Source organism: Piliocolobus tephrosceles, chromosome 16 (assembly GCF_002776525.5).
Source record: "Piliocolobus tephrosceles isolate RC106 chromosome 16, ASM277652v3, whole genome shotgun sequence".
In the NCBI taxonomy this organism is placed as follows: Eukaryota; Metazoa; Chordata; class Mammalia; order Primates; family Cercopithecidae; genus Piliocolobus; species Piliocolobus tephrosceles.
The window spans coordinates 36,548,843-36,563,749 of NC_045449.1; the positions used below are offsets into that span (position 1 = coordinate 36,548,843).

Below are 14,907 nucleotides of genomic sequence, written 5' to 3' on the forward strand. Positions count from 1 at the left end.
TATATATATATATATATATATATATAGCAAGTAGTAACCTACCAAGATAAAAGTACCAATTGTAAACTTGCGCTGACAATTGGGGAGCAGAGAAAGCCTATGAGGGGACCTGTGTTATTCCTACACACTTATCTCCCCCCTACCATTTTAATGTCTGAGCTGATGCCTCCAACATACAGTATGCAAAAAAAGAGTATTTTCATTTCAGATGCATATGACGGCAAGGAACAATATGAACAATATTATTTTAGTGCCCTGGGAAAAAATTAGCAAGTCAAATATTGAATCAGGCCTGTAGCACCACATGCTAAGCAGATTGCTTTGATCTTATCCACACTAAAAGCTCTATTATTGAATTTAAAGTTGGTGAACACATATCAGACCAATATACAATGCATGTCTGAATGCATGTTTCAGAAGCAAGAAATGTTTTGACAAAAGGAAGAAAATATTAAAGTTACAGCGGCAATTGAAACACAAATCTGCCCTCCCTCTTCTCTTGAGGCTGGAGGCTCTCATAGCCAACCAAAATGTTTTTGCTCCGAAGGACCTGCTGATGGTTCCAGAAACACCTGCTGAGCTTCTATTTTTCTGGAGCCAACAAAGAAGGGAATTTTCACCCCCCACTCAATCTGAAGAAAGGAGTTTGAGACTTTGAGTGCGCAAATGCTATGCATGATATGGCACCCTCTGGTGGCCACTGATCTGGGAGGCCTACATGGCTTCCCAAACTTCCAGTAATCCAACCTCCCTTCCTTTTGAGGCTGCTGTGGCAGAAAAAAGAACTTTAAAGAGCCAAAGAGAGGGAAGGAAGCAGCTGATCAAGAGGGCAGAAATTAATTGATGGCAAGGGAGGGAATGTCAATTTTCCAGCAGGACCCAAAGAGAAAAACAGTTTGGTGCAGTAAACTTCCTATCTAGGATATACCCCTCAAAAGCTGCACAGCAAAAGAATATCCTAAGCCAGGTGTCAGCAAGTTACGACTCATAGGTCAAATCCAGCCCCTCTGCCTGTTTTTGTAAAGTCCAAGAATTAAGAATGGTTTTTACTTTTTATTTTATTTTTATTTTTTTGAGACAGGGTTTCGCTTTGTTGCCCAGGTTGGAGTGCAGTGTTGTGATCATGGCTCGCTGAAGCCTCAACCTCCCAGGGTCAGGTGATCCTCCCACCTCAGCCTCCCGAGTAGGTGGGGCTACAGGCACACTGCGGCCCACTAATTTTTTTTTTTTTTTTTTTTTAAGAGATGAGGTCTGGCTGTTTCCCAGGCTGGTCTTGAACTCCTGGCCTCAAGTGATTTTCCTGCCTTGGCCTTTTAAAGTGCAGAAACTATAAGGTGTGAGTCACCATGCTTGGCCTGGTTTTTACATTTTAAGTGGTTAGAAAATTAATATTTTGTGACCTGTGAAAAGTATATAAAGTTCAAATTTTGGTGTCCATAAACAAAGCTTTATTGAAACACAGCCCCACTCCTTCATTGCCTATGGACTCTACCCAGCAGAACTGGGTAGTTGCAGTCAGCTGTATGGCCTGCAAAGATAAAAATATTCACGACCTGGCCCTTTATAGAGTTTGTCCACCTCAGTATGAAACAACTGCTACTGTTCACAGGACCGGACCCCGAGCATCTAGCCCCTCCCCACCCCTGCCCACTCCAGCCTGATGATGGGCTGCAGCAGTCTGCAAGACGGGGTGTGTACACAGAGGAAGGGGGCGTTCCATTTCAGCACAACCGCTACACACTTACCATTTTATTATTGATTTCATGGAAATGAATCTCACAGACTTTCTCCACAACATCTTCATTCTCAAAAGTGACAAATCCAAACCCTAAAGGAAAAGAGAGAGAAGAAAAAACAAAGAGAGGTGGGGTGAGTTCAGTTCTGGCAGGCCCACGGTTTTTCTCTGACATCCTGAGGTCTTGACAGCCTCCTGGTCTGGGGGTAGGTGGGCGGATCCTTGGGAGGGCCTTGAGGTTGGAGGCAATGATTTCTAATTTGTACAGAGCACCCTTCCGACAGCGAGGAAAAGTTAATGATTTCACCCACATGCAGCGGGCACTGTGCGGTTTACATTTGCCCCGAAGCAAACAAGAAATTTACTTGTCTGTTATTTACAAGGGTCAGAGCCCCGCGGCTCTGTGCACCGCAGCAGGCGGGTGGGCTAACGAGAGCCTCGTGGATCACTGCGGGGCCACGCTTGCCCTTTCCGCGAGCAGCCCTGGCCAGCCCTCGGGTCGGCCTCCAGACGGAGGCGGTTATTTGTCCTTTTCTTCCTGAATTACTTCCTCTAATACCTCATCAGGACATCCTGAGGCCTGGAAGAAACTATTAAAAGTTTCAGGCCTGTGTTCCGCGCAGGCATCCTTTTTCTACTGCTGCTTCAAAAGCGCCGTGGATTTGGGGCAGTTTAAGACTGTTTGATGCCTGCTGTCAGCCCGTCAGCTATCCACTGTACTTACTCGGCTGGAGACTGGCTTTGCTAGACAAGCTGCACTGAAGAATTTTGGCAAGCGACTGCTGCTCAGTATCCTCAGTTCCTCTCCCTACCCTCCTGCCCCTTTTCTTTCTTCTCCTCCCACCTCCGACAGCGTTTCCAGCATGTGGCCCCATCTGTGACCCCACTCAGTAAGTGCTGCTTTACCACGTGGCCCCACGCAGGGTTGCACCCTCCTTGGATGGGATGCAGTTGCCACGTGGTGGCGCTAACATGGCGAGGGAGCACAGGCAGTGGGGGCAGACACTCTGATGGGGAGATTGAGACCTGGCTTCCGGTTCTCACTGTGCATCTACTTTAGGTTTAATCTGTGGAAGCCCCTTCCCCTCTCTGAGCCTCAACTTTTGCATCTGCAAATGAAGGTGGTAGAACTGGACCCTGGGTTCCACACCTCCTGTCACAACCCAAATCAGGATTCACAAGGCTGTCTGCTGCCATCTGAATGTCTGTGGCCACCCCCCGCTGCCCCCCACATCCCCCACCCAGATTCATGTTGAAATCCAAACTCCCAATGTGATGGTATTAAGAGTTTGGGCCTTTGGGAGGTGATGAGATTGTGAGGATGGGGCCGTCATAAATGGAATTAGTGCCCTTACAGAAAGACACTAGAAAGCTTGTTTTTTCTCTCTACCATGCGAGGATGCAATAGGAAGGCAGCTGTCTGTACACAGGAAGGGGGCCCCTCTCAGAACTGACCGTGCTGGCACTCTGCTCTGACACTGCCAGCTTCCAGAACTGTGAGAAATAAACTGTTTTTCATAGACCTTGGTACTTCCTTATAGCCGCCCCAACTAAGACACTCTTCTCCCGAAAGGTACGAACCTGGCTGAACACTAAGCTAGACACACCAAGCAGGAAGACAAAAACTGAATGGCTGTTCTATCACAATTATATTATGAAAATTGTGTTTCCAGTCAATGAGTAAAATACAGATGCTTCCTTTTCAAGCTCTCTGTCTATTTTGGGTCTCTGCAACACAGGACGGAGAGGGAATTTCTCAGGTCCCTTCTGACTCTCCTGCATCCAACTCTAACAACACCTTCTTCTAAGGAACACCAGGAAACGGGGAGCTGATATGTGGAGCTCCTTTAGCATAGCTCCTGCAGGGACTAGCAGATTCTTCAGTACAAGAATACAAAAGGCTACTCTCTGCTCTCAAACCATTTCCAGTAAAACAGAAGGCTAGGACCACGAAACACAGCAATCGCGATCTTTATCATGCCATTTGCTACCACCACACACCAAATACTGGGCCAATGCTCCCAGCACACACAGTCCAGCCCGTTGTAGATACATAAGACAGCATCAGACATACCATAAAGTGGACACGAGTGTCTGCTGGAGAGGCTCAAAGATGGCAAGTTTCTCCTAGTGTCACCCAGTAAAAGCTAGGTTGTCAGTCACCTCAGAGGCCTGAAGCAGACATCCGACATGATACGTTGTTTGAAATGCCGTCCAACAAAAAAACCTTTGACCAGGTTTATACCCCCTGCCCGCTAAACCAAGTCCTTTGAGAGAAAGCTACTGGGAACACTATCCTATACCCTCTCTTTGGGCATCTCCTTCTCCTTGGCCCTTGGTCCCACTGATCACTGCAGAGCTGGAGAGGACCCGCAGCGACACCGTCCCCACGCCACTTCTCTTTGGGCTTTGGCGTATTTGTTCCCCAAGCGCTGCTTTAAGCGCTTTCAGTTTCCTGAGGGCGTTCAGCTCACCCTACAGGGGTATGTGTCAGGAATTCTGGGTTGGGAGGAGCCTTAAAAACGTCAGGTTAAAACTCCCACCCAGTCAAGGAGCCCTGGAGCACTCAGCCAGGGACTTAATCTTTTTGGTTAATCCCCTTCCCCCCACCCCCACCCTCCTAGGGCCCAGATCCTAACTGGCCCCAGGAGAATGGATTAAGAGCCAGCGCCCTCCTGGAATTCCACAGGGAGGGAGGGGCGACACTGCAGAGGCTGCGGAATTTGGCCAGCGTGACTTCAAGCCAGAGCACCCTGCAAGAGGGTGACGCTGGGGTCTTGTTCTCTGAGGGTCCTCAGGACGGAACAGGGTCCCTAACACACACTAAGTGCTGAGTGAGTGACTGAATGAGCCTTTTCTGCTCCTCCAGGTTCTGAGCATCTTGCTAATCCACTTGAGTCACTGCTTTGCCTCAAGACTGATTCCGCTCTTCCTTCTGCATTTACCAGCTGCCACCTCTGCTAGGCATTGTGAAGGACGCGGAGATCAACAAGGCAATGGCCCTCTGCTTGCACAATTCACAAACAGGCACGAGTCAGAGGATCTCATGCAGGGGGAGCCTCTCCCTCCCACCCCTCGCTTCCAGCCTGCAGGGCACTCTGGCTCTCATCTGTCTTTGAAGGTCACCCGTCTGCTCCAGCCCCCACGCCCAGGCACCTTGCAAATAAAACAAGCCAGGATAGGCCGGTTTTCAGGGAACCTCACTGCTAATTAGGACAGGTGTAGCAGGTTGAATAGTGGCCCTCCAAACATACATCCATGTCCTAATCCCTGGAATTTATGAATGTGACCTTATTTGGAAAAAGAGCTTTTGCAAATGTAATTTAATTAAGAATCTTGAGAAGAGATTATCCTGGATTTAGGGTGGACCCTAAATCCAATGACAGGTGTCCTTAAAAGACAAACAGGGGATATTTGAGACACAGAGAAAGAGAAGAAGGCCATGTGAAGACAGAGGTAGGCAGAGAATGGAATGGTACCACCACAAACCAGGAACACCTGGAGCCTTGAGACGCTGGTCTTCCAGAAGGCAAGGAACGACTGTCTCCCAGAACCTTTGGAGGGAGTGCAGCAGTGGCTTCCAGAACTGTGAGACGAGAAGCTTCTGTTGTTTTAAGCCACCAGGTTTGTGGTAATTTGTTATGGCAGCCACAGAAAACGAATACAGCAAGGTTCTAGGTTTCAGCCACCCCCATATCCCACACAGGGGGGCCGCACACGACCTCCCCCCGCCAGGCCTGCTGACTTGGCCAATCATGCTGCTCTGGACTGAAAGCAGGAGAGAGTGGTTGAATGAGAAAAACCCGTTCTGGCTATGGGGAAAGAGCATGAAGTCAGTGCCACCAGTGAAGGGCACCGCTCCACGAGCCAGAGGACAGCCTGGTTTAAAGCCACCTTGCAGCTAAGCAAACACACTTGATCCTAGAATACAGGCCAGAGTAAGTCAAGTCACCATAGCAGGCCATGGCTGAGTTCCTTGCCATGGGAGCTGCTTTCCTGCTGCAAACCAACTCCTTCCTGGTCCACTGCACAAATCACCTCCATACCATTCAGGACTCTCTGATGCCCCAGTTTCCCGCTCTGAGATGGGAAGAAGGGTGACTGAGCTAGGAGACAGGAATTAAAATGCAGACCGTTGCACCGGGAAGGGTTGGGGCAAGACTCAGGGCATCATTTCAAATTCTGACTCTGTTATTCTCCCTGCTGGTCCTTTTCCTAACCCCACAGGACTCAAAATTCAAGTATCACAAAAATGATTTTTCTGATTAGAGGAGATAGCCTGGATTTCAAGCCTATGTACCCTGAATGCATAACAATTCAGCGATGCCAAGACTCATTTGCCGTATTTTAAAGACCTATATCATTTCAACATCTCTGTCTGTTTGGCCCGAGCACAGAAAACAAACTTGATTATGTCTAAAATATTTATTTATTCCATTTGGGGAAAGCAAAGAAGCAACAGAACACTTAATTATCAATAAGTGTTATTCCTTAACATATAATCATTTTTATTTCACAGATGCATTAGCATTTACAACAAATTAGTAACTTAGTGGTGAATAACCCCCAAAATGAACTAAAATGAGCAGTGGAGGACAAAAACAATGGGGTCAGAAATTTGGGATAGAGTGATGGGTGAGAAAAATCCTTTTGGCATCACAGTCTTCTTTTCTGAAATAAGTATTTTACTGTGGTAAAAATATACATAACATAAAATTTACCATCTTAGCCTTTTTCTTTTTTTTTGAGACAGAATCTTGGTCTGTCACCCAGGTTGTAGTGCAGTGACGTGATCTCAGCTCACAGAAACCTCCACCTCCCGGGCTCGTGCGATTCTCCTGCCTCAGCCTCCCAAGTAGCTGGGACTACATGTGCACGCCACCACACCCGGCTAATTTTGTATTTATAGTAGAGATGGGATTTTACCATGTTGGTGAGGCTGGTCTCGAGCTCCTGAACTCAGGTGATTGCCTGCCTCAGCCTCCCAAAGTGCTGGGATTATAGGCATGAGCCAATGTGCTCGGTCATTGTAGCCATTTTTAATCACACAATTCAGTGGTATTAAGTACACTTAAAACGCTGTGCAGCCATCACCAGTATCCACCTCCTGACCTTTTCTGTACCCATTAAATAACTTCCCATTTCCCCCTCCCCCAGCCCTAGTCACCTCTATTTTACCTTTTTCTTTTTCTTTTTTTTTTTTGAGACAGGGTCTCAGTCCTCTGTCACTTAGGCTAGAGTGAAGTAGAACAATCTTGGCTCATTGCAGTCTCGATCTCCCAAGCTTAAGCAATCCTCTTATCTCAGGCTGTCAGGCAGCTGAGACTACAGGTGTGTGCCACCACGCCTGGCTAATTTTTTGAAATGTTTTTTTGTAGAGATGGGGTTTCACCATGTTACCCAGGCTGGTCTCGAAACTCCTGGGCTCAAGCGATCCTCCTGCCTCAGCCTCCCAAAGTGTTGGGATTACAGGCATGAGCTACCCCACGGGCCTATATTTTACCTGTTATGACTATGAATTTTCCCATACAAGTGGCATCATACACTATATGTCCTGTACTGTTGTGCCTGGCTTGTTTTGACATAGGTTTTCAAGGCATCATAGTCTTTTGAACAGTCTACTGGATGTACAGGGGATTTGGGAGAGCTGGAGGACAGGGAATCGTGATTATTTCCTTCTCATTGTCCTAAAAGAGGGCCCCACAGAGAATCAGAAATGGAGCCTCATGAAGGCCCATCAAACTGAGGTGTAGCAGCCGGGTAAAAGACACTCACTCAGCAAGAGGTAATTATCTTCACTCAGCAAGAGGCCAGATAACAAGCTGTGTGCCCCCAGAGTGTCCCTTCGCCTCTCTGGACCTCTAAAAGAAGCAGGCAGAAGCAGGGGTCCTGCTCCAGCCCCTGGCAGGGTGAGGGCTCTAATCCACGGTGAGTCTGTGAGGGCTGGCACTCCACTGGGGCCCTCTGGGTTACCCCTGTGAACATCCACTGCTCCCTTGGTCCTAAGAACCAGAGAACTCCTCCCTGGGTACTTAAACACACTCAAGCCCCCACCCAGAATGGAGAGGAGATCCAGGGACTGACAACCAGGGGAGGTGGGGGCAACAAAGGGCCAGAAGGGGACAAGAGACTAGTTCACCAAATTGGCATCAGCCAAGTGGCACCTGCCCCCCCTCTCCTAAAGCCCCCACCTTAACACTGCACCCTACACTTCCAAGGGGCTCCAGAAGTTCAGCAAAGCTGGGACAAAGAAGGTGGTGGGAAGGTTAACCCTAAACACCAGTGGTTTAAAAATGGATATTAATAGGGTAGCAGTCGACAGGGAGCATTTAAAAATGAAATTCTAACATTCTCTTGAATGAAGCTATTATTAGAAACTAACAAGTAAGTGCTATTTAAGAGATAAGCATTTAACAGTCAAACCTTTTCCTCCTCTTTTATCCAAATGAACAAAACTAAATATTCATCTGAATAATACAAGGCTACGAAGAAAAAAAAAAAAAAAAAACCACATACACAGAAGAAGATCGAAATCTGAAAACGAGATACCTCAAAATTAAAATGACCTGCTCCAAATGCAGTCACCGAGGAACATCGACAGTTAACTTACAAGAGAATTGTTTTTAGGTCAGAGAGAGAAAGATGGGAACAGCCTCCTCCTAGCCTCAAAAATAATTTTCTTCTCTTATCATATAGGTCAATGAACACTAACAGGCAATCATGTAGTATCTAACGCATCTTCAGTGAAAATCAATGCAAGTCATGAGTTAACACACTTGGTTAATGGAGAAAAAAAATGAGGGAAGAAAAAACCCCAGATTGTCAAATTTATTCTGAGTATCCCATGAGAAATTTAAGGTATGTGTACTTAAGAATATTTATAACTCATGCAACTTCCCTCTCTTGCTAATAACCCAGTATTTGGGGAAAGCAATATTCATGGTTTGCTTCCAGCACAAACGAATCCCTTGGGTTTGGGCGTGGGGAGCACTTTCTGGTTTGAAAATCCTTTTCATCCATTATCCCACCTGGTCCCCAAGGCAACTCTGTGAGAGGCAGGGCAGGCTCTGCTACTGTCATTGTGCTCAGTTGCTCTGCACAGTTCAGTGACTCATCCATCATGACATGGCCACTAAACCATGTTTAGCAAGAGCTGAACCCAGGAGTGGTACCCCAAGTTACTTTCATACTCCCCGCTACTTTTCTGGAGCAGACTGTCAGGGTCTTCTTTGGATCAGTGAGTGTTCAGGGCTGGATTTGGTGGCCATATGGCTCAGAGACTGTGAGAGGGGCCGACCTGGCAAGGAGGCATGGTGGTCTGCTTGCATCGTCACAAGTCAAGCCCCAGTTGGCTGTGTGTCCATTGGCAACCCCACGCCTCGGGCTGTCCCCAGCCCCAACGTGGAACATTTCTAGGTCACCTCCATGACCTGTGGCAGGTTTGGCAAGTCAGCTGTCCTGCAACCCTAAACTTGGAAGGTCTGAGGCCCCACCTGGAAGCACAGAAGAGATGAGTAGTGTGCACAGATGCACGGCAGGCATGGGTAGGTGGCATCACATGGCTTGGCTTTGCTTGAAGAAAAATATAACTCAGAAGATCAATATGTTCCAAGGAAAAAAACAAGCTACCTTTTCAAAAGCAGCAGCATGTTTCTGATTACTGGCTGCCATGTTGGGAAATCACTGCACGACAGCTTGGTTTCAGTGAGAGCCAACTGGGGTTGCCATTAGAGGTTCCTGGGCATTTTCAGACACTAGGTATTGGGAAAGGGTAAGTGACGATCAGGCTGTGTGTGCTTTCACACCCAGGTGCCAGTGTGGACTCTGTAAGGTGGGAAGGGCTAGGATTCCTTCCATTACAACTCACATCTGTTTCCCAAAGGCGGTTACTGAGGATCAGTCCACATTCTAATAATAACGTTAAAAAGAGAAAGCTCATCTGCCCTCACCGAGCAGCCACTCTGTCACTCAATCTTCACCCCCAGCCCCACCCTGGGGAGCATGAATAGAAATGATCGTTCCCACTTTACAGATGAAGAACTGAGGCCCCGGTGGGACCTTGTATTCTCTCCCCTGCAGCCCACCTTCTTCATATGAAGGCAGACTGTTCCATACTCATCAATTCCTACCTTGTCCAACAACTGCATCCCTGAACCCTGTCCCTGCCATGTTTCCCTGTAAGAACATCTATGAAATAGGCAAAAGCCCTTGGTCCTCACAACCCGGCAGACGGAGGGCAAGGAGAGAGTGGGGAAAGATGTGGTCATCCACTCCAGCTCTCTGTTGGCTTCCCCTGCACCCTGAAGTATCTGATCGCTTAAACGTAAGAGCAGGGAAGGAGGCACTGGGGATTTTCAGAGATACACAGCAAAGAAGACCTTCACACAGAAAAACAGCTAGACCACCTCCTAAGCCAGTCTAACTAGGATGAGCACAGCAGAGTGACTTCTCTGAACCTTTCCAGACCCCCAACCGCATATGTACCTGAAGTAGGACTGGGCTGCCAGACTGGATGCTAGAGGTCTCTTTGCAACAAACTGGCTCTCAGACAAGTCAGCTGCCCTGGAGGGATGGACAGAGAAGTGCTCACTTCCCTAGCCTTATTAAGAAGAAAGAAAAGGGGCAGGCAGGCTGACCTGAGCTGCACACAGCACCCAGCCTCGGGGATGGTTAAGAACAAAGACTTCAGGTCAGGAGGCCATCAGAGGCAGATACTTGAGACTGCCCTCCTGGTGGCCAGCAAACAAGCCCATGATGGATTCGAGGGGCCTGCGGGCATGCCCTCTTAGCACAGCCCTCCCTCCTCCCCCATATCCTTCTTCCTCCCTCAGCCCAGAATAAGCAGCCTCCCTTTGGGGTCCCTTCTGAACTGGCCCTCCTTCTCTGCCATGTCCCCATCCCCTCCAGGGTGGCATCGCAGCCCCTCCACTGTGGCATCCTTCATGCACCTGCTTCCTTGTTTATACCAGTAGTTTGGCAGCTGGTTGCTGTAAACTATAATAAAATGCCTTTCCAAAAAATGAAGGAATGTGACCAGACACGCCAGACATCATGATATTAAAGCCGTGTCAATTAATTTCTCCCCCTGCTTGATAAACGAGCCCCATTCCATCTCTTAATAATGAGGAGAGAAACAAGAAAAGTTGACACTTAGTTTAATTTATTTTCTCAACTTGCCTGGTCATATTTCTTTCTGCCTTGCAGAGCTGGCTGGGGCTGCGGGGAATTACAAGTGGCTCGAGCACAGGCAAGGCAGAGATCGGCGTGAGTCGACACGGGTCTCCTTTATTCCCCAACACGCTTAATCAGGAGGGGGAAAGTGACTTAGTGAGCCAGCTCACACCTGCGCCTCTGCAGCCACCTTTGGGGCTGGGGGGAGTTGGGTGGGGGGCGGGGAGTGATCTCAGGTGTGTGAGGAATCAGATAACAGAAATGGCACTATCAGATTTCCAATCTAGTTCCATGGAACTGCACAAGACTGCATTCCCTAAATTAATATTAAGCTACGTTGGCGGCATTTGCCAGAGGGGAGCCAATTTCTCAACTGGAAAGGTGCTTTTCTTTCTTTTCAGCTCAGGGATGTGCTGGCCAACCCTTGACCTTGAAATGTGAGGAGAACCCTTCTAAAAGTCAGGTGCCAACCATGAACCACCAAGTGTTTCATTAGGCTTTAGTTACAAAGAGGTTTTTCAGTTGGCCACCATAACCTGGCGACCATTTATTTATGGACACTCCTAGACAATATATCAAGGTGGGGGTGAAGGCCAAGTGTGCCCCTAGACCAATGTTTCTGGGTGTGGTCCTGCAGCAGAATCTCTCATGGGGGAAGGGCTTGTCAAAAATGCAGATCCCTGGGCTCTGCAGACTCCTAACATGGTCTCAGTGGGTGTCGCCCAGGAACCGCGTTTTTACCCAGGTCTCTGGTAACTCTGATGCTGCTGCAAGCCTGATTCTGCCCTATGCTTCCCAATTCAGGACAAGCTAAATGGAGACCATATGGTAAAAGAGAATCCAGAACTCTCCACAGGAAAGAGAATTTTGAGGACCTCTCTTACATGAAGTGGGAAACTTTTTTTTTTTAAGAGATGGGGTTTTGCCATGTTACCAGGCTGCTTTCGAACTCCTGGCCTCAAGTGATCCTCCTATTTTGGCCTCCCCAAGGGCTGGGATCACAGGCGTGAGCCACCGTGCCCCTCAATAACGCTGTCTTTAAGAAGCCTCTGACATCCAAGGCAGACCAGGGAAAGACAAAGCTGTTTTCTCCCAGGTTCAGGAGCCCGTTCACACTAAAGTGTAAATGACAGATCTGCTTCTACTCCCAGAGGTATGGGCAGTTTGCCCGAATCAAATCCTTATGCGAAAGCAATTAAGCTCCACTTTAGAATTTCAAACAGGCGTCAGGCACTAGGAGATTTTTTTTAACTGATGGGCGCACCTCCCTGAGCTTGTGAAATTAGACAAATGTTTACAGAGCTGTGTTTTTTAAGGACAGAGGGGGTGGGGGCACCCTAAAAAGAACCACCCTGGAGGGAAGAAAGGGAGGTTAGAAGGGAAAAGAGAGAGAGAGAGAGAGAGACCTCTAACCATCCTCAAACCATTTTTCTAAGAGAGAAATCTCTCATGAATACTGATAGTGTGATTTGAAAGTGTCTGCGGCTGCAGGGAAAGGGTGTCTCATCCCAGACTCTTGTTAACTGAGTGGGAAAAAGCACCTGTGATCCAGGCCAGACAACCCCAACCTCATTTAATTCCGAGCGCGCTCTATAGCAGTGATTCTGTGAATGACACTTGTCAGGGCAGCAGATTAGTTCACAAACCTATTTTTTGTGCGTGGTGTTCCATCTTGGTCGGGAAAATAGTCAGTTCTTGGCGAGAGAGAAACATATTACTGCTGTTAAGTGCCAATATAAACTCTGGGACGCAGTGGTAAATTCACCAAATTAAATCGCTAGACAACTGGCTCAGATCAGGACCCCGGCAGAAGGTGCCAGGACTGCAGCTCGCGCCCAGCGGGGCAGAGGAGGCTGAGGTCGTGCGCGCAGCTGGAGCAAGGGCACGAGGACGTGCCGCCTCCACGTCTGCTCTGGAAGCCACAGAGCCTGAGGCGGCTTTGGCGAGCTCCAACTGCAGCAGTGTGGCCTTCAAGGATTCTCAACTCAGGGCTTTCTGAGCTCAGGGGAGATGGGGTACCAGCTGGAAGTTCTTCCCTCTGGAGGTGGGTATTTGGGTTGGTACCCCCAGCCACTCCACCAAACAGTGGGTTTCAAACTGTCGCCTTCTCTCACATTCATCCTCCAGCCTCATCCATGCAGCGAGCAACACACACGCTAAGAGGGAGTTTCAATCTACTTAATGTCCCCACTGAGGTGGGTGGAAAAGGGCTTAGACTTTGGAGCTGGGTAGATCTGGGCTAAAATTCTGGCTCTAGCACAACCGGCTGCCTGACTCTGAGCAGGTTATTCAACCACTCTGACCCTCAGTATCCTCCTCTGTAAGACAAATGATCCACCTCACCAGCCAGGATTGCTTAAAAACACCTGCACCTCTGAGAAGATAGCTGGCCCCTGCTATCAGTCACACTAGCCTTGTTATTTCTCTTCTAGCCCAATCTCTATCTCCACACATGCTTACTTTTGTCTCTGTATAGCCTCACTTGTTAAAATCCACTTGACATGTCTGTAAGGTAGACGTTCATGGTGCTTTACCAACTGTCATGATGGGATAAGAGTCAGGACAGGGAGAGGTAAAACAAGTCATACAGTGAATTCCTAGGTCACCTTGTTACTTTTAGAAGACCCTAAGAGGGCTGGGTGTGGTGGTGGCTCGTGCCTGTAATCCTAGCACTTTGGGAGGCCAAGGCAGGTGGATAACTTGAGGTCAGGAGTTCAAGACCAGTCTGATCAACATAGTGAAACCCTGTCTCTACTAAAAATACAAAAATTAGCCAGGAGTGGTGGCACACGCCTGTAATCCCAGCTACTCAGGAGGCTGAGTAGAATCGCTTAAACCTGGGAGGCAGAGGTTGCAGTGAGCCGAGATCACATCACTGCATTCTAGCCTGCGCGACAGAGCGAGACTCCAACTCAAAAAAAGACCCTAAGTGCATTCATTTAGGTTAAAAAAAAAAATCATCCATTAATCTTTGAGTGTCACACTGTGCTGGCTGCACAGGGTGTGGGCATGCTGGCCCCCCACCCTGGTGCATTCAGCTTCCCCAGCAGTCTTCTCAAGATGCCCACTCGCCTTTCTCCAACAAGTTCTCAGGGAATGGTTACCAACCGCAGATAAGGTTCCAAAACTCCATCAAGAAACCACTACTTGGAAGCAGGTTTTCAGCGCTGCCACAAATTATATGACTTTTATTATGAGGTATGGTTTCAGAATAGTCCCACTGACAGAGCCCTGGCTGGGTGCCCACTGTTCCCTCCGTGCCCCCCGCAGAGAGGTCATTCCTGCCAGCGTCTCCAATGACCCCACCCGGCTGCACTGCCAGCAAACCTGCCTGGAGTCTGTGGGCAGGCAGATGACCATCGGGTGCCTCTGACGAGTGGTTCACACGAGACACACATACTTATGCACTATGGGGTGGGGTCTGGCCTATTTTATTATATTCTTCCAGCTGTTAAGGAACTGTTCTTAACATCTGGAAGCCAGATTTCTCTGAGAAGCTGTGACCAGCAGCCCAGGCAGCTGGACTGGCATGGCGGCTCTGCCAGGAGGGAGCAGAGACTGCTCCGTGACTCTTTAGCAAAGACCTGGGATGGGGAGAGGGAGGAAGGAGGTGAGGAGGCTACCGGAGACGGGGGGCGGCACAGTCCGGAGCTCATTATTTAGGGTGTTCTACCAATCAGCACATCCACACCACCAGAGAGCTGGTTGGAAATGCAGTCTCAGACCCCACCCTGGACCCACTGAACCTGAATCTGCATTTTAACAGGTGATTTTATGCAAATTAAAATGTAAGATGCATCAGTCTAGAACACTGCTTCTCAATAGTGAGTCTTACATCAGAGCCACTCAGGAAAAAATTTTAAAATGCTGATGTCCGGGTCCCATCCTCAGAACTGAGTTAGGTCTGGAGTAGCACCCCAGCATCTGCATGTTTTAAAATCTCCCAAGTGGGCCGGGCGCGGTGGCTCAAGCCTGTAATCCCAGCACTTTGGGAGGCCGAG

The 14,907-nt window shown here is 48.5% G+C and overlaps 1 protein-coding gene across 4 annotated transcripts in view; it reads right to left on the reverse strand.

The window, feature by feature from the left end:
* The window catches only part of MSI2 (musashi RNA binding protein 2), a 436,670-nt gene that overhangs the window by 90,144 nt on the left and 331,619 nt on the right, over positions 1-14,907 (reverse strand). For all 4 annotated transcript variants that reach the window (XM_023204578.2, XM_023204577.3, XM_023204579.2 and 1 more), the window contains exon 8: positions 1,746-1,828. In XM_023204578.2, the coding sequence (XP_023060346.1) occupies positions 1,746-1,828 (83 nt within the window). The remainder of the gene's footprint in view (positions 1-1,745; positions 1,829-14,907) is intronic.